The sequence below is a fragment of the Oncorhynchus gorbuscha genome, linkage group LG10 (assembly GCF_021184085.1).
Source record: "Oncorhynchus gorbuscha isolate QuinsamMale2020 ecotype Even-year linkage group LG10, OgorEven_v1.0, whole genome shotgun sequence".
Lineage (NCBI taxonomy): Eukaryota > Metazoa > Chordata > Actinopteri > Salmoniformes > Salmonidae > Oncorhynchus > Oncorhynchus gorbuscha.
This window is the reverse complement of record NC_060182.1, coordinates 52,559,060-52,585,805: the sequence shown is the minus strand read 5'-3', so window position 1 is coordinate 52,585,805 and position 26,746 is coordinate 52,559,060. Positions and strand designations below refer to the sequence as shown.

At 42.2% G+C, this 26,746-nt stretch overlaps 1 protein-coding gene across 1 annotated transcript in view; it reads left to right on the top strand.

Annotated features, from left to right (window-relative positions):
• The window catches only part of babam2 (BRISC and BRCA1 A complex member 2), a 194,566-nt gene that overhangs the window by 58,858 nt on the left and 108,962 nt on the right, over positions 1-26,746 (top strand). The window contains exons 5-6 of the mRNA XM_046366379.1: positions 3,411-3,605; positions 5,252-5,326. Of these exons, the coding sequence (XP_046222335.1) occupies positions 3,411-3,605; positions 5,252-5,326 (270 nt within the window). The remainder of the gene's footprint in view (positions 1-3,410; positions 3,606-5,251; positions 5,327-26,746) is intronic.

The window sequence follows — 26,746 nt, the reverse complement described above, 5'->3', positions numbered from 1 at the left end:
ACGGAGTGATGCATACAAACCGCACCATGAGCAGAGAATACACATTGGACCAGCTGCCATCAGACTGGAATTGTGGTTATGTCTTTACCAGTTACGTCATGACTCAGTTGTTTGTTGTTGTCTAGTCACAGTTTGGCCATTTGGCTTGGATCCAGCTTTCAGAAGGGGTCAGTGACAGGTTTGGCTTTCACTTCTTCACGGGAGCTTTTAGGCTGTGTTCTTGGACTTCACCAGAGTTGAGATCCGTTGGATTACCATACCAGACAAGAATTTAAACTTCGATATGTGTGTGTGTGTCCATTGAATTCAAGCCTGGATTGACCGGTTTTGAAATGGAACTGATCAAATCAAATTGTATTTGTCACATACACATGGTTAGCAGAAGTTAATGCGAGTGTAGCGAAATGCTTGTGCTTCTAGTTCCGACAATGCAGTAATAACCAACAAGTAATCTAGCTAACAATTCCAAAACTACTACCTTATAGACGCAAGTGTAAGGGGATAAAGAATATGTACATAAAGATATATGAGTGAGTGATGGTACAGAGCGGCATAGGCAAGATAGGCAAGATACAGTAGATGGTATTGAGTGCAGTATATACATATGAGATGAGTATGTAAACAAAGTGGCATAGTTAAAGTGGCTAGTGATACATGTATTACATAAAGATGCAGTAGATGATATAGAGTACAGTATATACATATACATATGAGATTAATAATGTAGGGTATGTAAACATTATATTAGGTAGCATTGTTTAAAGTGGCTAGTGATATATTTTACATCATTTCCCATAAATTCCCATTATTAAAGTGGCTGGAGTTGAGTCAGTGTGTTCTCAGCAGCCACTCAATGTTAGTGGTGGCTGTTTAACAGTCTGATGGCCTTGAGATAGAAGCTGTTTTTCAGTCTCTCGGTCCCAGCTTTGATGCACCTGTACTGACCTCGCCTTCTGGATGATAGCGGGGTGAACAGGCAGTGGCTCAGGTGGTTGTTGTCCTTGATGATCTTTATGGCCTTCCTGTGACATCGGGTGGTGTAGGTGTCCTGGAGGGCAGGTAGTTTGCCCCCGGTGATGCGTTGTGCAGACCTCACTACCCTGTGAAGAGCCTTACGGTTGTGGGCGGAGCAGTTCCTGACACCACACTCCGAGGGCCCTCACCTCCTCCCTGTAGGCCGTCTCGTCGTTGTTGGTAATCAAGCCTACCACTGTTGTGTCGTCCGCAAACTTGATGATTGAGTTGGAGGCGGGCGTGGCCACGCAGTCGTGGGTGAACAGGGAGTACAGGAGAGGGCTCAGAACGCACCCTTGTGGGGCCCCAGTGTTGAGGATCAGCGGTGTCGAAATGTTGTTGCCTACCCTCACCACCTGGGGGCGGCCCGTTGTGAAGTCCAGTACCCAGTTGTACAGGGCGGGGTCGAGACCCAGGGTCTCGAGCTTGATGACGAGCTTGGAGGGCACTATGGTGTTAAATGCCGAGCTGTAGTCGATGAACATCATTTTCACATAGGTATTCCTCTTGTCCAGGTGGGTTAGGGCAGTGTGCAGTGTGGTTGAGATTGCATCGTCTGTGGACCTATTTGGGCGGTAAGCAAATTGGAGTGGGTCTAGGGTGTCAGGTAGGGTGGAGGTGATATGGTCCTTGACTAGTCTCTAAAAGCACCTCATGATGACGGAAGTGAGTGCTACGGGGCGGTAGTCGTTGCTCTCTAAGACAAACTGATCAAAATCATATGGGTATGGTATTAGACTATATTGTCTTCCAAAGAAAATATCCTTTCATGTCGGCTACACATGTTCAACACTCCATTTTGTACTGAATGACTTTGATTTGATCCGTGAAGTTCTGCCTTCTTGCCCGTCCTAGTGTTGTTTTGAGTCCTGTCCGTAATGATGACTTGCTTACTGTAGGTCTCGCTCAAATGGGCAAGCTCCAGCGCCATGGATCTTCCCTCTCCTTTCTGCATCTGTATGTGTGTTTCAGCTAAGCCTGCAGACAGAGTTGTGGCTCACTGAAGCGAGGAAAAATCATGTTGAAAAGAAAAACAAGAGCACTGTCATTTAAAAGTCCAAAAAGTGTGACAAACTCAGTCACTGCCACTGTTTTCACACTCGTATGCCACATGTTGAACTATTGAGTTTCCTCTACTATTCAAAGTAAGTCGACAGTAGACCCCTGCGTAGTGCCTAGTTGCATCTTGTCCATTTGTGTTTATTTGGCTGACATGTTTCCCGCAGTTTGTTTTCGCACAGTGTCACTCAAATTAAAATGTTGTATTTTTATTCCTCATACGTCAGTAAACAATTACCCCCTTCAGAGGGCACAATAACATCCTGTTTTGTATAATTAGGCCAGTGGAAGATGTTGTGTAACAAGGCTTACCGATTCGTGACAGGTGGTTGCTTGTTTATGCCTTTTATTTTTTTACTGTACATTTGCATACCTGTTGTCTGCTTCAGTCAGTGAGGTCAGGGGAATTTGGCATTGTTCATGCAAATGCCCTGTTTGTGGGAGGAGAGTTATCGCAAATGTACAATGGACTGTTCAGACACGCAAGGGTCGCTCTGTCCACTACTCAAAATAGTGTACACTGCATGGAACTGGAACTCAAAATGCACTCAACATGTTTAATTTAATGATCAGGAGTGTCCTAACAACACCCGGAGTATATTTTTCCCCTTCTCTGTCGTCTAAATGGAAAATATTCCATTTGTGGCTCACAAAGTCCAGTCTTTGATGCCTAACCAAACCATTGTGTACCAAAAACGTTGGAGCGCCAAAAAATATTGGCCAGGTCCCTGCTATCCTTATCCGCTTCCTTGTAACAATGCTCCTTCCCATCACTAACATTTGTCTTGGTAACTTTCCTCTCCTCCTATTTGAGCCACTTCTTTCAACCATTTTGGCAAATGAGTTCAGATATATTGCATTGGGGTGGGAATGATCAAAGGATTCACTGCGAACCGACACAGCTCTGTGTCGCTTCAGGAAATCCTGTGGCGATGTCATGTTCCTGCGATGCAGGAAGAGGAGCGGGGGTAAATGGGATAGTTTGGGATTATTCCCGTAATGGATGTCAATGGGGCTCTAGTGAACCATTGGTGCTCTTTCCTCGCCATTGTGTTTTCAATTCCTTTCCTCGTTTCAATTGATTTCGCTCCTCTTACATGGCTAGTGTAGATGGCCTCTAGTGTAGATGAAATTAAGTCAGTGCCTCAAAGGATAGTTCTCTGCAGTTAGATACCAGAATGGATAACATAGATCATGAACTGAGACTATATCGTCCCAAAATGAACATGCTTTGAGTTGTATACGCTTTCAGATGTTTTGTTCAAGCTATTTTGTTCTCTTTGCGCCAAGGTCTAAACAATAACCCCTCTTAATAACCTCTCACTCTCTCTCTCCAGCACCTGGTCCAGTGGGATGCGGGGGACTCGGAGTGCCTGCTTCAGCTGGTGAAGGAGCTTATCCAGCAGTACCACCAGTACCAGTGCCAGCGTCTGCGCGAGAGCTCCCGGCTGCTCTTCGAGTACGACAGCCTGCTCGAGGACCCCAACTACAGCCGCAGCATGGAGATCTACGCCGGGCACAAGAACAGCTGGGTACGCTACATGATACAGCCACGTCACAGGGCATGGTAACATCCACCCAGAGTTGTGCCTAGTATGAGGCTCAGCATTCAGCTTCTCTTTGTTAGAAATATTTTTGCGCACTGATTATTTATAAGTTTTGCACTGGTTTAATTTTGTGGACGGACTGATATGAGGCTATAGTTTCTCTTGATTCTCTCCAACATTTGACCCCCACATCTAAACCTCATCCTATCTAAACCTATATAAATTGCAGCACCTAAACCCGGACATAATGTAGACCTACACCGGCAGTTCAGCTGGCGACATGGTTAATAAATTCACAGCAGCGAAGTGAATGTCGCTGTCACTGAACCGCCTTGTGAAAGGGCGGATTATGCTAGGTGAGGGTGTGGCGCCCCAAGCATGTTTCAAAGCAAGACCGTGTGTGTGTGTGTGTGTGTGCGTGTGTGCGTGTGCGCGTGTGTGCGTGTGCGCGCGCGTGTGTGTGTGTGTGTGTGCGTGTGTGTGTGTGTGTGTGTGTGTGTGTGTGTGTGTGTGTGTGTGTGTGTGTGTGTGTGTGTGTGTGTGTGTGTGTGTGTGTGTGTGTGTGTGTGTGTGTGTGTGTGTGTGTGTGTGTGTGGAGACACACTCCCTAACTAACCTACTACTTTTATGAAATAGAAGGTCTTCTATATGTGCCTTGATGGGAAAGGATGATGTTTAGGAACATTTCAATGTGTACATGTGAAAGTTCTGTCTTTGCAGATGAGGTTTGCCTCTGAAGGAGGTGGTTAGGGTTGGTGTGGTCTGTGGGGTAACAGACAGTGATATGTTTAAGATGGCTTTATTGTTCTACATCTCTTAATTCCTTTAGTCGTATATTAGTTAATCTGCGTTATTTATACATTTTTACATAATTTTATTGGAAAAATTGTTAAAGACATTCTCCGGAACTTACAGTATTTTTTTTAAACCTCTAGCTTTGGGCTGGATGTGTTGATGTGTAGTTCATACATGCAGAATGGCTGTTTTGCCTCAATTAGCCACAATATCCCTAGTTTTGAAAGCGACTGTTTTAATGGAAGCTGTGCTGCGCCATTTTCTCCTATGTGGGCCAGCCCCTTAGCAATTTGAGTTTGAAGCGAGCCAATGAGCTTTCAGCCCCTCACCATTTGAGTGACAGCTAGAAAGATGCACACACAGCAGAGCGAGAGAGAGTAATGACGCGGTGCACATATCTGCACATATGTGACGTAGTATGCAATTTTCGGGGACCACTTTTGTCTCGTGAGTGCTACTTTCAGAACTACTGGCTAAAAAGTATCTATTTCAATGGATTGATCATTTTTTCTAGACTAAAAATACAATTAACCTTTTAGACCTAGCTAGTCAGCAAATTAACCACATTGAAAATCCATAGGATCAATAGCTCCCTAAAATCAGGAAAGAAATATCTCTAATTCGTCCAAAAATCGTCCCATTAAGACAGATAGATGAGATCTATTCAAACAGGTTCTGAAATCTCATTTGCAATTCACTCATCTGTAGCCATCCCTAATCATTCCCATGCAGTGTGCCTGTGTTGTTTCAATATGACCTGTGTGTTACCCTGTGTGCCTGTCTGTTCTCCATCTGTACACGGTGTGATGTTCTTTTCCTTGCCTCTCGTGTTCCAGACGGGGGAGTTCTCCGCTCGCTTCCTGCTCAAGCTCCCTGTGGACTTCAGCAACATCCCTGTGTATCTCCTCAAGGTAACCAACCAACCAACATCCCCCCTTTCATACATGTGCTCACACGCGCAAAGGAATATGTGTGCGTGCGTGAAAAGGCAAAACATCACTGTATGCCTTTAAGCATGCAGCACAGCAGATATATACAGGGCTAGAACGAACTGTGTGTAGGATTGTTTGTGTGTGTGCCTTCTCAATCTGTATGTATCTATTCAATCTTTGTGTGTTCAGTCTGTGCGCAGCCCCGTACACATACAGCCACTGGTCGCCAGGGCTGTGAGTTGACTAATCAGCAGCCCGTCACTTCCTATCAGCTTTTAGCTGAGTGGTGTCTGCAGGCTGCGCAGACCACGCTCTCTTTCTCTCCCTCCCTCCATCGCTCTCTCTCTCCCTCTCTCTCTCCCCCTCTCTGTCTTTTCACTGCGTGTGGTTGTGCAGCTAAGCCTCGGGAGGCCCAAGCTCGCTGGCCTTTTCCAGCTCGCGACGTGTTTGTGAGAAGAAATGATGTTAAACATAAGGAAAACAGCAGCAGTCATCAGCATCACAGGCCTTTCGTCCCTCATGTCTCTCAGCACTGAAACGCGCCAGTCTCTCTGGACACAGTTAGTGGACTATCTTATCCCTTTAAAAAAAACAGCCAACTTTAGCGTTCCGGCAACTTTTTTCTGACTTTTCTTTATATCTGAAAGGTATCGTCGGCGACAAGACCTGAACTTTTATCCATGCCAAACAACGTAGTTATAATTGCGGTAATGTATTTAAATATCCCACCAACCCCCCAGTAAAAACGTCGCCTTTCATCTTACCGTCTTTGGCACGCATTAAATCACATTGTTGTCTGACATCACACTTGTCCTTGTCATTATGTAAAAGTATAAACACAAAAACAGCAGTCTGCTTGTCATTGCAGCAGCCTAATCCAAATGGCATTACCTGTTCATTGTTTTGCACCTGAAAACACATCTGTTTAAAATGTTAGGATAGCTATGTCAATCTAGCAAGCCTGTCAAGTAAAAGCAACTTTTTAGACAACATTTTGGTTTTGGCATGTTATTCAACTTTATCTAGCTGTCTAGCCAGCTCATAATTAACAGAACATATCAGACAACATTTTGAGTTTAACTGTCGCCAACCTTTTATTACCCATAAGGAAAATGAACACATTACAAGGTAATTGTTTACAAGTATGGCGAGCTGCTAACTGTGTTGTGAAGGTGAAGAAATTAAAGCAGTGCATCTCTATCTGGAATTTAGAGCTTGCTATCCTGTCAGGTTACCAGGACAGTCGCAACAACAGGGTCAAAGTGTAATGTCTCTTGCTCAGGTGCAGCTAAACAATGGCTATATAAATGGTGAATGCTGACAAGAATGTGGTAAAAATGTGGCTGTTTGAAAGGGGACCATATAAACATTGCCCAATCCTTTTGTCAGGCAACGTACCATACCACCATACCCCTGTCTGCGCATTATGCCCTGAATATATTCTACCATGCCCAGAAACCTGCTCCTCTTATCCTCTGCCCCCAACGCTCTAGGCGACCAGTTTTGATAGCCTTTAGCCGTACCCTCATACTACTCCTTCTCTGTTCCACGGGTGATGTGGAGGTAAACCCAGGCCCCGCATGTCCCGAGCTACCCTCATTTGTTGACTTCTGTGATCGAAAAAGTCTTGGTTTTATGCATGTCAACATCAGAAGCCTCCTCCCTAAGTTTGTTTTACTCACTGCTTTAGCACACTCTGCTAACCCTGATGTCCTTGCCGTGTCTGAATCCTGGCTCAGGAAGGCCACCAAAAATTCAGAGATTTCCATACCCAACTATAACATCTTCCGTCAAGATAGAACTGCCAAAGGGGGCTGAGTCGCAGTCTACTGCAGAGATAGCCTGCAAAGTAATGTCATACTTTCCAGGTCCATACCCAAACAGTTTGAACTACTAATTTTGAAAATTACTCTCTCCAGAAACAAGTCTCTCACTGTTGCCGCCTGCTACCGACCCCCTCAGCTCCCAGCTGTGCCCTGGACACCATTTGTGAATTGATCGCCCCCATCTAGCTTCAGAGTTCGTTCTGTTAGGTGACCTAAACTGGGATATGCTTAACACCCCGGCAGTCCTACAATCTAAGCTAGATGCCCTCAATCTCACTCAAATCATCAAGGAACCCACCAGGTACAACCCTAACTCTGTAAACAAGGGCACCCTCATAGACGTCATCCTGACCAACTGGCCCTCCAAATATACCTCTGCTGTCTTCAACCAGGATCTCAGCGATCACTGCCTCATCGCCTGTATCCGCCACGGAGCCGCAGTCAAACGACCACCCCTCATCACTGTCAAACGCTCCCTAAAACACTTCTGTGAGCAGGCCTTTCTAATCGACCTGGCCCGGGTATCCTGGAAGGACATTGACCTCATCCCGTTAGTTGAGGATGCATGGTCATTCTTTAAAAGTAACTTCCTCACCATTCTAGATAAGCATGCTCCGTTCAAAAAATGCAGAACCAAGAACAGATACAGCCCTTGGTTCACTCCAGATCTGACTGCCCTCGACCAGCACAAAAACATCCTGTGGCGGACTGCAATAGCATCGAATAGCCCCGTGATATGCAACTGTTCAGGGAAGTCAGGAACCAATACACGCAGTCAGTCAGGAAAGCTAAGGCCAGCTTCTTCAGGCAGAAGTTTGCATCCTGTAGCTCCAACTCCAAAAGTTCTGGGACACTGTGAAGTCCATGGAGAACAAGAGCACCTCCTCCCAGCTGCCCACTGCACTGAGGCTAGGAAACATGGTCTCCACCGATAAATCCATGATTATCGAAAACTTCAATAAGCACTTCTCAACGGCTGGCCATGCCTTCCGCCTGGCTACTCCAACCTCGGCCAACAGCTCCGCCCCCCCCGTAGCTCCTCACCCAAGCCTCTCCAGGTTCTCCTTTACCCAAATCCAGATAGCAGATGTTCTGAAAGAGCTGCAAAACCTGGACCCGTACAAATCAGCTGGGCTTGACAATCTGGACCCGCTATTTCTGAAACTATCTGCCGCCATTGTCGCAACCCCTATTACCAGCCTGTTCAACCTCTCTTTCATATCGTCTGAGATCCCCAAGGATTGGAAAGCTGCCGCAGTCATCCCCCTCTTCAAAGGGGGAGACACCCTGGACCCAAACTGTTACAGACCTATATCCATCCTGCCCTGCCTATCTAAGGTCTTCGAAAGCCAAGTCAACAAACAGGTCACTGACCATCTCGAATCCCACCGTACCTTCTCCGCTGTGCAATCTGGTTTCCGAGCCGGTCACGGGTGCACCTCAGCCACACTCAAGGTACTAAACGATATCATAACCGCCATCTATAAAAGACAGTACTGTGCAGCCGTCTTCATCGACCTCGCCAAGGCTTTCGACTCTGTCAATCACCATATTCTTATCGGCAGACTCAACAGCCTCGGTTTTTCGGATGACTGCCTTGCCTGGTTCACCAATTACTTTGCAGACAGAGTTCATTGTGTCAAATCGGAGGGCATGCTGTCCGGTCCTCTGGCAGTCTCTATGGGGGTGCCACAGGGTTCAATTCTCGGGCCGACTCTTTTCTCTGTGTATATCAATGATGTTGCTCTTGCTGCGGGCGATTCCCTGATCCACCTCTACGCAGACGACACCATTCTATATACTTTCGGCCCGTCATTGGACACTGTGCTATCTAACCTCCAAACGAGTTTCAATGCCATACAGCACTCCTTCCGTGGCCTCCAACTGCTCTTAAACGCGAGTAAAACCAAATGCATGCTTTTCAACCGATCGCTGCCTGCACCCGCATGCCCGACTAGCATCACCACCCTGGATGGTTCCGACCTTGAATATGTGGACATCTATAAGTACCTAAGTGTCTGGCTAGACTGCAAACTCTCCTTCCAGACCCACATCAAACATCTCCAATCGAAAATCAAATCAAGAGTCGGCTTTCTATTCCGCAACAAAGCCTCCTTCACTCACGCTGCCAAGCTTACCCTAGTAAAACTGACTATCCTACCGATCCTCGACTTCGGTGATGTCATCTACAAAATGGCTTCCAACACTCTACTCAGCAAACTGGATGCAGTCTATCACAGTGCCATCCGTTTTGTCACTAAAGCACCTTATACCACCCACCACTGCGACTTGTATGCTCTAGTCGGCTGGCCCTCACTACATATTCGTCGCCAGACCCACTGGCTCCAGGTCATCTACAAGTCCATGCTAGGTAAAGCTCCGCCTTATCTCAGTTCACTGGTCACGATGGCAACACCCATCCGTAGCACGCGCTCCAGCAGGTGTATCTCACTGATCATCCCTAAAGCCAACACATCATTTGGCCGCCTTTCGTTCCAGTACTCTGCTGCCTGTGACTGGAACAATTGCAAAAATCGCTGAAGTTGGAGACTTTTATTCCCTCACCAACTTCAAACATCAGCTATCCGAGCAGCTAACCGATCGCTGCAGCTGTACATAGTCTATAGGAAAATAGCCCACCCATTTTCACCTACCTCATTCCCATACTGTTTTTTATACTGTTTTTATTTATTTATTTTTCTGCTCTTTTGCACACCAATATCTCTACCTGTACATGACCATCTGATCATTTATCACTCCAGTGTTAATCTGCAAAACTGTATTATTCGCCTACCTCCTCATGCCTTTTGCACACATTGTATATAGACTGCCCATTTTTTTCTACTGTGTTATTGACTTGTTAATTGTTTATTCCATGTGTAACTCTGTGTTGTCTGTTCACACTGCTATGCTTTATCTTGGCCAGGTCGCAGTTGCAAATGAGAACTTGTTCTCAACTAGCCTACCTGGTTAAATAAAGGTGAAATAAAAAATAAATAAAAAATAAAAGTACTGCAAATCCTTTGTGAATCAGCTATCTGTCTACAGAAGCAGGATATGGGCATACACTGAAGTCCATAGACATGGTCCTGTGTGGCTTCGTTGGTAGAGCATTGTACTTGCACGTCAGCGTCGTGGGGTTTGGTTCCCACTGGGGTCACCCATGCTAAAATGTATACATGCATTACATTGTTGTGTCATTGGTGTTAGTCTTTTAGGTATGTGCCTACTTTTTAAAAGCCGTTGTCTCTGTCCCCACCTGGTATTGTCCCCAAGCCAGATAGGCATGTCAACAACATGCGAGCCCTGTGGGAAGGAGTTTTGTAGGCACTAACATAACATTTTTGAAAGAAAGTTGATTTATTGACAAAGCTATCAACAAGGTCCCTATTTCTGCCATCATATCATATTCATAGGCAATCACACTTATAGGTTAGCGGTTTTCTGTTCAAACTTTTTTAATTGTTTTAAATCATATAATTTCAAGTGAATGCAGAATATGGTGCTATTGCGCAAAGAAGTTCTATCTATGGCAGTCATAGATACAGTAGGCTTTGTAATGAAAGCTGTGATTTTCTCAATCAGTCCATTTTTGTGAAGCTGTCTAATATCTGTTGTTGGGGCAGTGGTGTAGTGCTTTTTGTTTTTAGGTACAGCAGCACAATAATTTTATTTTTTGCATAATTTCCTAATGAAAGTTGGTACCCACATGTAGCTTATTGTATGATATAATTTTAGAATATACATACAGTGCCTTAGTATTCAGATCCCTTGAATTTTTCCACATTTTGTTACATTACTGCTGTATTCTAGAATTGATTAAATAAATACAAATTCTCAGCAATCTACACACAATAACCCATAATGACAAAATGATACGTTTTAAAAAAAAATTGCAAATGTTTTAAAATTAAAAAACAATTGTTATGAGACTCTAAATTGAGCTCATGTGCATCCTGTTTCCATTGATCATCATTGAAATGGTTCCACAACTTGATTGGAGTCCACCTGTGGTAAATTCAATTGATTGGACATGATTTGTAAAGGCACACACCTGTCTATATAAGTCTCCACAGTTGACAGTATATGTCAGAACAAAAACCAAGCCATAAGGTTGAATGATATGTACGTAGAGCTCCAAGACAGGATTGTGTTGAGGCACAGATCTGGGGAAGGGTTCCAAAACATTTCTGCAGCATTGAATGTCCCAAGATCACATTGTCCTCCATCATTCTTAAATGGAAGAAGTTTGGAACCACCAAGACTCTTCTTAGAGCTGGTCGCCCTGCCAAACTGAGCAATCGGGGGAGAATGGCCTTGGTCAGGGAGGTGATTAAGAACCTGAATTATCACTCTGACAGAGCTCTAGAGTTCCTCTGTGGAGATAGGAGAAACTTCCAGAAGGACAACCATCTCTGCAGCACTCCACCAATCAGGCCTTTATGGTAAAGTGGCCAGATGGAAGCCACTACTCAGTAAAAGGCACATGACAGCCTGCTTGGAGTTTGCCAAAAGGCACCTAGACTCTCAGACCATGAGAAACAAGATTCTGTCTGATGAAACTAATATTGAACTCTTTGGCCTGAATGCCAAGCGTCATATCTGGAGGAAACCTGGCACCATCCCTACGGTAAAGCATGGTGGTGGCAGCATCATGTTGTGAGGGTGTTTTTCAGCGGCAGGGACTGGGAGACTAGTCAGGATCGAGTCAAAGATGAACGATGCAAAGTACAGAGAGATCATCGATGAAAATCTGCTCCAGAGCACTCAGGACCTCAGACTGGAGCAAAGATTAAGCACCCTAAACACACAGCCAAGACAATGCAGGAATGGCTTTGTGGCATGTCTCTGACTGTCTTTGAGTGGCCCAGCCAGAGCCCGAACTTGAACCCGATCGAACATCTCTGGAGAGACATGAAAATAGCTGTGCAGCGACTCTCCCCATCCAACCTGACAGAGCTTGAAAGGCTCTGCAGAGAAGAATGGGAGAAACTCCCCAAATACAGGTGTGCAAAGTTTGTAGCCTCATACCCAAGTAAATTCGAGGCTGTAATTGCTGCCAAAGGTGCTTCAAGAAAGTACTGAGTAAAGGGTCTGAATGCTTAAGTAAATGTGATATTTCTGTTTTTATATTTAAATCATTTTTCTAAAATTTCGAAAAACATGTTTTTGCTTTGTCATTATGGGATATTGTGTGTAGATTGATGAGGGGAAAAAACAAGTGAATCAATTTTAGAACAAGGCTGTAACCTAACAAAATGTGGAAAAAGTCAAGTGGTCTGAATACTTTACGAAGGCACTGTAGCCTATAATGCATCATCCAAATGTAACAATTGCCTATGCCTACACAGTAGAAATAGTGACTAAAATGTTTAAAAAAAAATCTAAAACAGCAAGTTAGGCCTACCTAATTATATATAAGGCCATCACTGTCAATTGTGAATTATAATTCTTCACATTTTACGGGTGAAACTCAAATGCTGCATCTGCATGCCAACCATTTGATCCGATCAGTTTCATGGTAATGTGCATTTCGATCGTATTCTTCTTTAATGATGTAAGTAGCCTACTGTTTGATAATATAATGTTCGAGCAGAGGGAGCATATTATCCAAGCATATTAAAGCCTAGTGGTGCACACTGTTGAGTTCTGGCCCCATGAGATTTTTTTTTTGTAGTTAAAAATATATATATTTAAATATCAGTGAGTTATACTGAGACCAAGGTCTCTTTTACTGATGAGCCCTGAATTACATAAATTACTGAAAATACACACATAAAAATACAAAATGCAAGCAGAAAGAAAAACACTGTCATAATAAACAAAGACATTTGTCAGACACCTGAGCGACCCACACACTAAGGAGAAATCTTTATCCGTTGTATAGGCCTACTGCAAGTAACCTATTAACAGCCAAGACAGAAAGATCAACACGGTCAGAGACACACTAAAGCAGCACTGCCCCCTCTAGTCTGAGCTAACCTGACAGAGTTGGTCCAATGAAACCCAAGCCCCTGGATGGGTGAGCATAATATAAGGAATGAGAACCTTGATGACCTTGTACCTGGCCGGTGGGGATTCCGGTGGGGTACCCCCACCCAGGTAGCGGCAGTGCTGGCAATCAAATTATTGTGGCCCTGGTGGCACAAAATAATCAAAAAGTCTGACTGCACAATGATCACAACAGGGGACGTGTGTGTGTGTGTGTGTGTGTGTGTGTGTGTGTGTGTGTGTGTGTGTGTGTGTGTGTGTGTGTGTGTGTGTGTGTGTGTGTGTGTGTGTGTGTGTGTGTGTGTGTGTGTGTGTGTGTGTGTGTGTGTGTGTGTGTGTGTGTGTGTGTGTGTGTGTGTGTGTGTTTTTCAGGGTAGGGGGGTGTGTTTGAGCACCATCAGCTAGGACTTGACATTGGTTAATAAAATCTCCCAATTCTTGCTCGATTTTGCATGCCTTCTCAAACAGCTACAGCTGTATATGCATTCGCACATCAAGTCTTCTCTTGAGTTGGGCTTGGGGATGGAATAACTGTTGAACATCTGAGCTTGTTTGGGGGAAGGGTGGGGAGTGTGCGTGATTGCACGTGTGTGTGTGTGTCCCACATCTGTTGCTATAGGGTAATGATGATAAGGACAATATAGGATGAATCACAATAATTGTTTGCCAAAAATAATAATTGCTTGCTGATAAAAATGTAAATTTTGTCATTTCAATCCTGGTTCTAGGTAACAATCCTTGTTCTAGGTAACAATCCTGGTTCTAGGTAACAATCCTTGTTATAGGTACAAATATTATTTGTTAATTGTGGAAATTATTAAGATATGCAAGACTTTTTTATATTTTGTCATTTTATTTTGTATAACTGTATACAATTCAATGGAGGTGAGGGCGTTTGAAATGTTTTTGCAGTTAATCTGCTTCTCTTCTGTGGGTGGCACTGTGTGTTCTTTTAAAAGGATGGGTCCCAATCTCTCAAAAGCCCTAGGATACAGCTGGACAGGGGTGGTCTGCCAGTCACTGGAATGACAATCCAACTTGGGATGGCGGGTGGACTAGTGGAGAACAATTGGAGGTTTTAAAGTAGCATTTCAAATACCATAGTATAGCTATATGGACACTCAATCATTATGGTACTTTTTAATGTTAAGGTTACAAACGTATATTATGATTAATACAATTGAAACTTGTATCTCTTTATGGTAAATGGTGAAATAAGTATAATTGTAATGGCTTAGCAGATAATTAGAAAAGATCATCAATATTTACCTGGCTACTAGAGAAGGAATATAATATATTTTGTTTACAGGAAACTCGTTAAACTATTTTAGATGAAGTTGTGTGGCGAAAGGACTAGAGGGGTTGAAATATACTTCTCCCATGGGCAAAGAAACTTAAATTACTCAATGGACCGTAAAGAAAATCACACACACATCAGACTTGAGGAAATCACAAATATCATGGATATAATGGAACTAGTGGATATATGGAGGCTTAAATATCCTGACTTAGATGAACGGTCTTCTGAGTACATCAAAAAAAGTTTGGTATACCTCAACTAAATAAATTCCAATTGACTCCCTCATGAAATATGTTGGGAGAATGCCAAAAGTCTGCAAAGGTTTTTTTGGTTACTACATTATTTAATGTGTTATTTCATAGTTTTGATGTCTTCAATATTATTCTACAATGTAGAAAATAGTTTTTAAAAATGAAGAAAAACCCTGGAATGACTAGGTGTGTCCAAACTTTTGACTGGCACTGTATGTTTCTCAGTTGTCTTAAAAATTGCCAGTCCACTACAGAGTCTTCTTTGCGTTGGCCCAGGTCTGATTTCTAATCTGAATGAGCCCAGATTACTTAACAGAAAACCAAGGGTTAGATCTATCGTTCACTCTGAATTGTTTAAAAGAGGCGTGCAAATCAGGACGGCAGGTAGCCTAGTGGTTAGAGTGTTTGGGCCAGTAACCGAAAGGTTGCTAGATCGAATCCCCGTGCTGTCGTCCTGCCCCTGAACATGGCAGTATACTCACTGTTCCTAGGCTGTCAGTGTAAATAAGAATTTGTTCTTAACTGGATTGCCTAGTTAAATAAAAGTAATTAAAATCTTAAATAAATATGTAGGAGACATTTTCTAAAGACAAATCAGGGTTAGGAATAGAGGTCGAAAATCGGAAATCTGTATTTTTGGGCGCTGATTTGCCTATTTAAAAAATATATATATATTATTTTGTATACCTTTTATTTAACTAGGCAATTTAGTTAAGAACACATTCTTATTTTCAATGACTGCCTAGGAACAGTGGGTTAACTGTCTTGTTCAGGGGCAGAACGACATATTTTCACCTTGTCAGCTCAGGGGATCCGATCTTGCAACCTTACAGTTAACTAGTACAACGCAATAACGGCCTGCCTCTCTCTCGTTGCACTCCACAAGGAGACTGCCTGTTACGCGAATGCAGTAAGCCAATGTAAGTTGCTAGCTAGCATTAAACTTATCTTATAAAAAACAATAAATCATAATCACTAGTTAACTACACATGGTTGATGATATTACTAGATATTATCTAGCGTGTCCTGCGTTGCATATAATCTGATTGAGCATACAAGTATCTAAGTATCTGATTGAGCGGTGGTAGGCAGAAGCAGGCGCGTAAACATTCATTCAAACAGCACTTTAGTGCGTTATGCCAGCAACTCTTCGTTGTGCGTCAAGCATGGCGCTGTTTATGACTTCAACCCTATCAACTCCTGAGATGAGGCTGGTGTAACTGAAGTGAAATGGCTGGCTAGTTAGCGTGCGCTAATAGCGTTTCAAACGTCACTCGCTCTGAGCCTTCTAGTAGTTTTTCCCCTTGCTCTGCATGGGTAATGCTGCTTTGATGGTGGCTGTTGTCGTTATGTTGCTGGTTCGAGCCCAGGGAGGAGCGAGGAGAGGGACGGAAGCTATACTGTTACACTGGCAATACTAAAGTGCCTATAAGAACATCCAATAGTCAAAGGTTAATGAAATACAAATGGTATAGAGGGAAATAGTCCTATAATTCCTATAATAACTACCACCTAAAACTTCTTACTTGGGAATATTGAAGACTCATGTTAAAAGGAACCACCATGTTCTCATGTTCTGAGCAAGGAACTGAAACGTTAGCTTTCTTACAAAGCACATATTGCACTTTTACTTTCTTCTCCACCACTTTGTTTTTGCATTATTTCAACCAAATTGAACATATTCCATTATTTACTTGAGGCTAAATTGATTTTATTTATATATTAAATTCTATATTCAGTATTGTTGTAATTGTCATTGTTACAAATACATTTTTTTTAAATCGGCATCGGCTTTTTTGGTCCTCCAATAATCGGTATCGGCGTTGAAAAATCATAATCGGTCGACCTCTAGTTAGGAATACAGGAAACAGTGGCTAAATCAGAGTAAAACATGTCATGTAAAAACCCTTGAGGATTTGAAATGAATTATATTAGTAAGAATTAAATCAGTCAATGAGGAGTTAACAGAGTTTATCACATTTAGCCATATGGGTTTTATGATCAATTGAGTCAGATTAAAATCAATACATATACTCTTAAATTTATCTGATGCCTGGGATAGCTAATCCAGATTCAAATCGCCTAAAATGACCAACTTCGAGTGTTTAACACTACCAACTCCGAGTGTTTAACACTCAGATATAGCACCAATAGAATCTGTAATGGCAGCAGGGGGGCAGTAAATCAAAGCACATTTTATGGACACATTCTCAACCCAGGAGCTCAAATTTCTTTGGAACAGAAATATTTATAGATTGGGATGGCATGAAATTAGATTTTACATATATGGCCACTCCTACCCCTTTCTGTAATCTGTCACATCTAAATGCATTACAGTATAATTATTTACTTCAATGTCTTTATCAGAGAGAGAACCGTTTAACCGTGTTTACCTGGTTATGTTATAAGTAGCCTAAAGCCAAATGCTATTATATTTGGTTTGTCATGTAGAATACTAATCAATCCTTAAGTGATCTTGCGATACATATTGATTCAACTTTGATCAACACTTTATTAAATTAGCACCATTCTGAGAAGTGGCTCCTCTGCGCACCAGCTGCACTACACCCCAGGTTAGGGGCCTGTGCTGCTGCTAGTGACATTTGGGTCTCATGGTGTGCCCCTTTCAGATGGTTAGGCATTGCACCTGTACTACCAATACTGTACTTCAATTCCACCTGTGGTCAAAGTTTGCATCCCATCACCTTCTCATTTAACTTCTCGAAGTATTGCCATACAGGACTTAGTTGCTGTCGCTTGCCTTTCCATTTTCCCAACTGTTAACAACGATGACGTGCAGATCACTTTATATCTGTGGAAAATAATTGTAAAGATGCTTATCTCCTACTAATGTTACAGCTTTGTTGCGTTTAGGTATTTGTTTAATTTCAATTTTTCCCTTTATGTTGACGATTGGGACCTGTTAGTTGTAGTGCACTGTGATTTTCATTTTGTGAAAATATCCCCCCAAAATTTCTTAACGTCAACAATAACAATTTTGTTGAAAAATTTGAACTTTTAAACGTTCACACTACTACTTATAAACACAAACACACACGCTGTACACTCACACACTTTACACAAACACCGTTGTTACATCTGTTCGCCCAGTCCTGTCAGACCTGGTCATTTTCAGGTAGGATATGTGTTTGTAAGTCGCTCTGGATAAGAGCGTCTGCTAAATGACTTAAATGTAAATGTAATGTAATGTTTATTAGGAACTCACTGAGGAAAAAGACATTTCTACATTCAGTTGGTATGAAATTCTAAATTGTCCATAACAAAAATATTAATTGAAAAGCACAATTGTGATGACAAGATCGTAAGTTGAGTATCTTGTGGGCAAGGTTGTTAATACCTACTTGTCGCTTTATCTTGGATTTCTTCAATGTATTATCCAAGTGCATTAATGGGAAGTCTATGCAGTACCAGTTGGCATAAGGTGTCAACGTAGCAGCTGAACAAGGATACCGTAAACTGCTGCCTCGGAATGTCTTGAAGAATGATATTCACTATTTGAAAAGCCACCATTAAAGTGGTATTTAAAAAACTGCTTAGTCGGGAAGTTGAAAATAGTATAGTGAAGACACACTTGTGTCACTTTGGCTGTGTTTACACAGGCAGCCCAATTCTGATATTTTGTCCATTAATTGTTTTTTTGACCAATCACATCAGATTTTTTTCAGATGAGATCTGATCTGTCAAAAAGAAATCTGAATTTGGCTGCCTGTCTAAACGCAGCCTCAAAGGCTCTCTGTGTCCTGCATTTAATAGTGTTTGCATTAGTGCAAAGATAACAGCTCTAGAGAAAAATAAAACATAAGGTGTAGAGAATAAATGGGAAATAAGTCGCTTTGGATAAAAGCGTCTGCTAAATGGCATATATTATTATTATTATTATAAATAAAGGTCCAATAATGAGAAATGCATTTTACAACCTTGCATTTTTTCTTTGATTCCCTTGCGGACCGAACAGGTGAAATCCATCCTTATTTACATTTTGTGGGGAGCGGCAGGAAGGATATGGATCCTTTCCATTCTTTACTCTACGATATTACAAGACTCCAAAAACATTCCCTTTCCCAAAGCATGTCTGCAAGACTTGTCCTGTTCAACCCAGCACGCCATAGATAGCCGGGTTTCCCCCCGAACACAACAAGAAAAGAGAAATCAACCGTCAAATGGTCAGGGGTCACCGCTAAATGACACACTGACACGAGAGGGTGAGTCATTTGGGCAGGTGGGTCAAGGTAGACGTTTGACCCTGATTTCGGTTACCCTTTCCGCCCCCTTTCCACAGAGGGTAAAAAAATATATAAAAAAACGCATGTCTAGGAAGTAGTCATTTGCGGTGTGGTTGGTCAGACCTACTTTGTACTGGCGTGTTGCCGGTGGGAGCAGAGTGGTGTAGGACAATTGTAACCCAGAGCGACGCGTCTGTGTGGTCTGAGCTCCACTACAGTGGACATGTTTACCTTCCAGTTTCGGCTGCCCAGCCTCGGGGAGTGCTATTTTTTTATGGGGGCAGCCTGGCATAGTCCAAAAGAAGACGACGAGAGGGAGCGCCGGGGTAGTACAAAGACAGACATTGTTTGTTGGTGCTCTTCCTCTGATCGTTGGGCACCATTTTGAATCAAAGTGACAGGACAACCCCTGGATTGTACCATGATGGTTGTGCTCGTGCCCTCTACAGTTCCCTATTGACCTCTGCCTGCCAGGTTTGACTCTGCAATTATTCTTTGGGCCTGTACGTACAGAGGCATATGCAGTATAATAGTCCCTGCATACTGTATGCATCCGTGGCACAGCACATGATTATCCACACATCCTTAGTGACTGTGTTTTAGTGGTAAATATGGAAGCGAAAGAAATACACACCTGTTTAGGTGAGGTGCTGGATAGCGGAGAAGAACACTTGAAAAAGAAAAGGAGAGCCGCACACTCTAGGAGCTCAGATGCAATACTTTAATAACATAATATCCAACGTTTCGACAGACAAGCTGTCTTCATCAGGGTATAGTGGTAAATATATAATACATCTGTAATTAGTGCTGTGACCCTTTGTTGTGACATCTATAGGGTCAGTGCGGTTAACACAAGGTTGTGCTGCCACCTTCCCAGACTGTCCAACTTTCTATACCACTCTCGCAGTGTGCACATGGGTGTGTTTCCTCTAAATGTCACATCAGCCAGCCTTCCCAGACTGTCTATCTATCTTTCTATGCCACTCTAGCAGTGTGCACAGCCTTCCCAGCAATCAGTGTGGAGAGACGGTGTGTTCGTGACCGAGCCCTTTGCTCACGCTTGGCTTGAACCGTGTTCCCCACGCAAGCGCTGACTCTTGTTGTGGTGCCATCTGCTATGTGGAAAGGGACACTCTGGTTTGTATCCATCCTCATGGGAAAGCCTCAACCCTCATCAGTTGGTTTGGGTGACCTACAAGCGTACACAAGGTGAACCAAGCTAATGTACGAAGTCTTACGTTCCTTAACCCCTCTAATGCATTGTTGAACTGTCTGTCAAAGTGCTCACCTATCTCACTCAGAGAGAGCAAAGTAGCGCTGTGTTATGCAGCTCCCCAATCACTGCAGTGCTAGGTAGAACTTTGTGAAATAACACAAATCTACGAAAATATTCAACTTCCTGTCACAGCAAACATACAAAATTTGGGAAGCCCAATCGATTGTGAGATATGGCATATATACCTTTTATGCGATACATATGGGTCGTAGGGTCGCAATTTTACCTTTTCTGAGATCTCTGCCAAGCAAGGAGGAAACAGCAGCCCACGCAACAACACACGCACAAGGGGTCTCCTTATAAACACAACACATCAGCCGTTTTCAAAATAGCCTACATCAGACATCACCCAGCACAGCATACCGTTTTACTATATTGTCAGAAGCATCATCAGACCTCTGTAGTAGCCTATTTAATATCTCTCTTTCAGTGCTCTGGAAACCAAGCAGAAAATGCTGTGCTCTAAAGATGTGTATCCTAAATGATGTTGCGGATGTATTTTGTTAGAATTTTGAAATATATTTCGCAATCCCACCAGGTACGAGTCCATCCAGGCGTGAGTCCCATGAGCGAAACGACACACAACGAGCTTCAGAAATACTGAAGCACAGTTTCACCCATAATTTAGATTGTTTTAAATATCTGCCTTCCTTTCTATCATGTCAACCATCCATCCAAATCAAATAATTCCACGTGTCCACTTTCTGTCTTTATAAACATGAACATTCACATAGCCAATTCTATGATATAGGGTGAACCAATGAACAACACTGCAGCTGTTCATTGCAGTGATCATCATTCATCACATATGCTATATATAATCAATTCACGACTTTCAAGAATAAGAATAATATTCCATTTCATAAAATTTGCCTATATTAGCACATTGTCTTGCTCGCTCGAGGAAGGCAATTTGGCCCTGCCTTGCAAACTAAATCCCTTGCATCGTTTGGTAAATGATTGGTACTATACATATCGGTAGACAAATGACAATCAAAAGTTTGGCACACCTACTCATTCAACAGCTTTTATTTTTAATAATAGTGAAGACATCAAAACTGTGAAATAACACATATGGAATCATGTAGTAATCAAAAAAGTGTTAAGCAAATCAAAATATATATTATATTTCAGATTCTTCAAGATAGCCGCCCTTTGCCTTGATGACAGCTTTGCACACTCTTGGCATTCTCAACTAGCTTCAGCTGGAATGCTTTTCCAACAATCTTGAAGGAGTTCACATATGCTGAGCAATTGTTGGCTGCTTTTCCTTCATTCTGCCGTCCAACTCATCCCAAACCATCTCAATTGGGTTGAGTTCAGGTGATTGTGTAGGCCAGGTCATCTGTGGCAGCACTCCATCACTCTCCTTCTTGGTCAAATAGCCCTTACACAGCCTAGAGGTGTGTTGGGTCATTGTCCTGTTGAAAAACAAATTATAGTCCCACTAAGCGCAAACCAGATGGGATGGCGTATCGCGCAGAATGCTGTGGTAGCCATGCCGCTTAAGTGTGCCTTATTTCTGATAGTGTCACCAACAACAGCACTCCCACACCATAACACCTCCTTCTCCATACTTCACAGTGGGAAACACATGTGGAGATCATCCGTTCACCTACTCTGCGTATCACAAAGACACGGCGGTAGGAACCAAAAATCTCAAATTTGGACTCATCAGACCAAAGGACAGATATTTCACCAGTCTAATGTCCATTGCTCGTGTTTCTAGGGCCACGCAAGTCATCTTCTTATTGGTGTCCTTTAGTAGTGGTCTCTTTGCAGCATTTCGACCATGAAGGCCTGATTCACACAGTCTCCTCTTAACAGTTGATGTTGAGATATGTCTGAACTAATGAACTTTTCCTCTGCAACAGAGGTAACTTCCTTTCCTGTGTCGGTCCTCATGAGAGCCAGTTTCATAATAGCGCTTGATGATTTTTGTGACTGCACTTGAAGAAACTTTCAAAGTTCTTGAAATTTTCCGGATTGACTGACCTTCACGTCTTTAAGTAATGATGGACTGTCGTTTTTCTTTGCTTATTCGAGCTGTTCTTGCCATTATATGGACTTTGTCTTTTACCAAATAGGGCTATCTTCTGTATACCACCCCAACCATGTCACAACAGAGCAACATTTAATGCTTTGTAGGTTAGCAGTGAAACCTTGAAATGCAACACTCCTTCCGTGGCCTCCAATTGCTTTTAAATGCAAGTAAAAGTAAGTGCATGCTCTTCAACTGATTGCTGCCTGCACCCTCCCGCCCGACTAGCATCACAACTCTGGACAGTTCTGACTTACAATATGTGGACTACAAATACCTACAGTTGAAGTCAGAAGTTTGCATACACTTAGGTTGGAGTCATTAAAACTAGTTTTTCAACCACTCCACAAATGTCTTGTGAACAACCTATAGTTTTGGCAAGAACGTTTAGGACATCTACTTTGTGCATGACACAAGTCATTTTTCCAACAGTTGTTTACAGACAGATTATTTCGCTTATAATTCACTGTATCACAATTTCCATTGGGTAGAAGTTACATACACTAATTTGACTGTGCCTTTAAACAGCTTGGAAATTTCCAGAAAATGATGTCATGGCTTTAGAAGCTTCTGATATGCTAATAGACATTATTTAAGTCAATTGGAGGTGTACCTGTGGATGTATTTCCAGGCCTACATTCAAACTCAGTGCCTCTTTGCTTGACGGCATGGGAAATTCAAAAGAAATCAGCCAAGACCTCAAAAAAAATTGTAGACTTGCACAAGTCTGGACCGTCCTTGGGAGCAATTTCCAAATGTCTGAAGGTATCACGTGCATCTGTACAAACAATAGTACGCAAGTATAAACACCATGGGACCACACAGCCGTCATACCACTCCTAGAGATACTTTGAACATACTTTGGTGTGAAAAGTGAAAATTAATCCCAGAACAACAGCAAAGAACCTTGTGAAGATGCTGGAGGAAACAGTTACAAAAGTATCTATATCCACAGTAAAACGAGTCCTATATCGGCATAACCTGAAAGGCCGCTCAGCAAGGAAGAAGCCACTGCTCCAAAACCGCCATAAAAAAGCCAATCTATAGTTTGCAAATGCACATGGGACAAAGATCGTACTTTTAGGAAATGTCTGGTCTGATGAAACAAAAATAGAACTGTTTGGCCATAATGACCATCGTTATGTTTGGAGGGAAAAGGGGGAGGCTTGCAAGCCGAAGAACACCATCCCAACCGTGAAGCACGGGGGTGGAGGCATCATGTTGTGGGGGTTCTCTGCTACAGGAGGGACTGGTGCACTTCACAAAACAGATGGTATCATGAGGACAAAAAAACGTGGATATATTGAAGCAAAATCTCAAGCTTGGTCGCAAATGGGTCTTCCAAATGGACAATGACCCCAAGAATACTTCCAAAGTTTTGGCAAAATGGCTTAAGAACAACACAGCCAATGTAGTGGAGTCGCCATCACAAAACCCTGACCTCAATCCTATAGAAAATGTGTGGGCAGAACTGAAAAGGCGTGTGCGAGCAAGGAGGCCTACAAACCTGACTCAGTTACACCAACTCTGTCAGGAGGTATGGGCCAAAATCCACCCAACTTATTGTGGCAGGCTTGTGGAAGGCTACCCTAAACGTTTGACCCACGTTTAACAATTTAAAGGCAATGCTACCAAATACTAATTGAGTGTATGTAAACTTCTAACCCACTGGGAATGTGATGAAAGAAATAAAAGCTGACATATATCATTCTCTCTATTTTTAATCTGACATTTCACATTCTTAAAATAAAGTGGTGATCCTAACTGACCTAAGACAGGACATTTTTACTAGGATTAAATTTCATGAATTGTGAAAAACTGAGTTTAAATGTATTTGGCTAAGGTGTATTTAAACTTCCAACTTCAACTCTAGGTGTCTGGTTAGACTGTAAACTCTCCTTCCAGACTCACATTAAGCTTTTCCAATCCAAAATTAAATCTAGAATCGGCTTCCTATTTTGCAACAAAGCCTCATTCACTCATGCTGCCAAACATACCCTCTTAAAACGGACTATCCTACCGATCCTTGACTTTGGTGATGTCATTTACAAAATAGCCTTCAACACTCTTCTCAGCAAACTGGATGTAGTCTATCACAGTGCCATCTGTTTTGTCACCAAAGCCCCATCCACACTGCGACCTGTATGCTCTCGTTGGCTGGCCCTCACTACATATTCGTCGCCAAATTCACTGGCTCCAGGTCATCTATAAGTCTTTGCTCTGTAAAAACCTGCCTTATCTCAGCTCACTAGTCACGATAGCAACACTCACTCGTTGCACGCGCTCCAGCAGGTATATTTCACTGGTCATCCCCAAAGCCAACACTTTCTTTGGCATCCTTTCCTTCTAGTTCTCTGCTGCCAATGACTGGAATGATTTCTCAACATTACTGAAGCTGGAGTCTTATATCTCCCTTTCTAACTTTTAGCATCAGCTGTCAGAGCAGCTTACCGATCACTGTACCTGTACACAGCCAATCTGTAAATAGCACACCCAAATACCACATCCCCATATTATTACTTACCCTCTTGCTCTTTTGCACCCCAGTATCTCAACTTGCACATCATCATCTGCACATCTATCACTCCAGTGTTAATGCTAATTTGTAATTATTTCACCTCTATGGTCTTTTTATTGCCTTTCCTCCCTACTCTTCTACATTTGAACACACTGTACATTGATTTTTCTATTGTGTTATTGACTGTACGTTTATTTGTGTAACTCTGTTGTTTTTGTCGCACTGCTTTACTTCATCTTGGCCAGGTCGCAGTTGTAACTGGCCTACCTGGTTATATAAAGGTGAAATAAAGAATAAAATAAATCATAAGTGGGAGGCAGGATCAGGTCTGCTCCTTTCTTGCTTGGCAGAGATCTCAGAAAATGTAAAGTTGTGAATCCGAAACCCCAATTTATCACAGAAAATGTATGTGCCATATTTTACAATCGATTGAGCTTCCCAAAATTTGTATTTTTGTTGTGACAGAACGTGATTTGTGTTTTGATAGATTTGCGTTATTCCACAAATTGCATAACCTGGTGACGTAGCTCGACCTCGCTCTAAGAGAGGTGCACACTTTGATAGTCGGGTTTAGGAACTTAAACACTTTTTTAGAAATGTGCCTTTATTCCTCTTTAAGGCTAATAAGTTCATCGTAAGAACCTTTGTAGGATCTCAAATCCACAATTTCTGTAGTTGCACTTGAAAACGCATGTTAATTACCGACTGCTTCAGACCACTCATGGAACAGTTAAGTGTGTCGTTTGATCATTTTTCTGCCACTCTTAAACATAGCTAAACATCATGAGTCTATCTTTTGCTCTGTTACCACCGATAACTTCATAAGAAGTTTACCTCAAATAAAAAGTTGCCAATGTCTTTGTAATTGTTACAAACAAGGTGAAGGTTTGAAATGTTCTTCAAATGAAAACCTAGATGACTGTATGAAGATGATACAGTACAGGCTACATAACGCCTTTATATTTCACTCATATTAAAATAAATGTCACATTCATTCCATCGAGTTCTATTTTTTTATTGTATGCTGTCAAATGTTTTGCTTCACTATCTTTCATGATGTGTAACAATGTGCACAATGATGTGCCTTATTATAGAGTAAGCATTAGAATAAGCTGCCTCAATATTTACATCCATATAGGTGATAACTCCCCCTTGGCGGGATACCCATGAAACCTAGCGGGTTGATTCCAATCATTTTCCCAACATTAATCTTTGCCATCATGGATTTTTAGAAACATTTTAAAATTAGGGCTGTGTATAGTGTAGGCTTACCCTGGCGTGACGTTTTGGTAACCATGTAAATCTCTCTCGGATAAGGTGACTTTTATCAATATATTCTGTTCTATTTACTCTGACTTAAAAAATGCTAATTAGCATCAAAGTAGACATCATGCAAGACTACAAATCTCTGCAAGCTCCTGCACTTAATCTCTAGCTGATACCTTTGCTAACCGGTATTGTGTCAATTTAAAACTTGCACAAGACAGTTCACATAATTGTCCATTTGAAGAAATGTAGCCAATTTATTAATTACTACATTTAGCTAACATTAGATGGTTAATCAAGCGATTTCTATTTTATTTTTTACTTTGCCTTGATTTGGCATTCTCGTGCAGGTCATCATGGCATTTGTAGTACTTTATGATAGCCCTATTAGCATCTAATTAGCATGTCATTAGCAGCTAATTAGCGTTTCATTTTTTTAGGGGCTAATATATTGATAAAAGTCACCTAGTCCTAGAGAGATTTACACACACCAGGGTAAGCTTACAAAATACACACAAGTGTTTCTAAAATCCCCTTTGGGAAAAATGAATGGTGGAAAAACGATTGAAACCATTTCCCTCTTTGACCTCTAGGTTTTATGGGTATTATGACTCATACTATGGTACGCTATATCTCCAGGAGCTGATCTGTTGTCTGTATTGTGGAATAATTAAGGTAAGATGTGA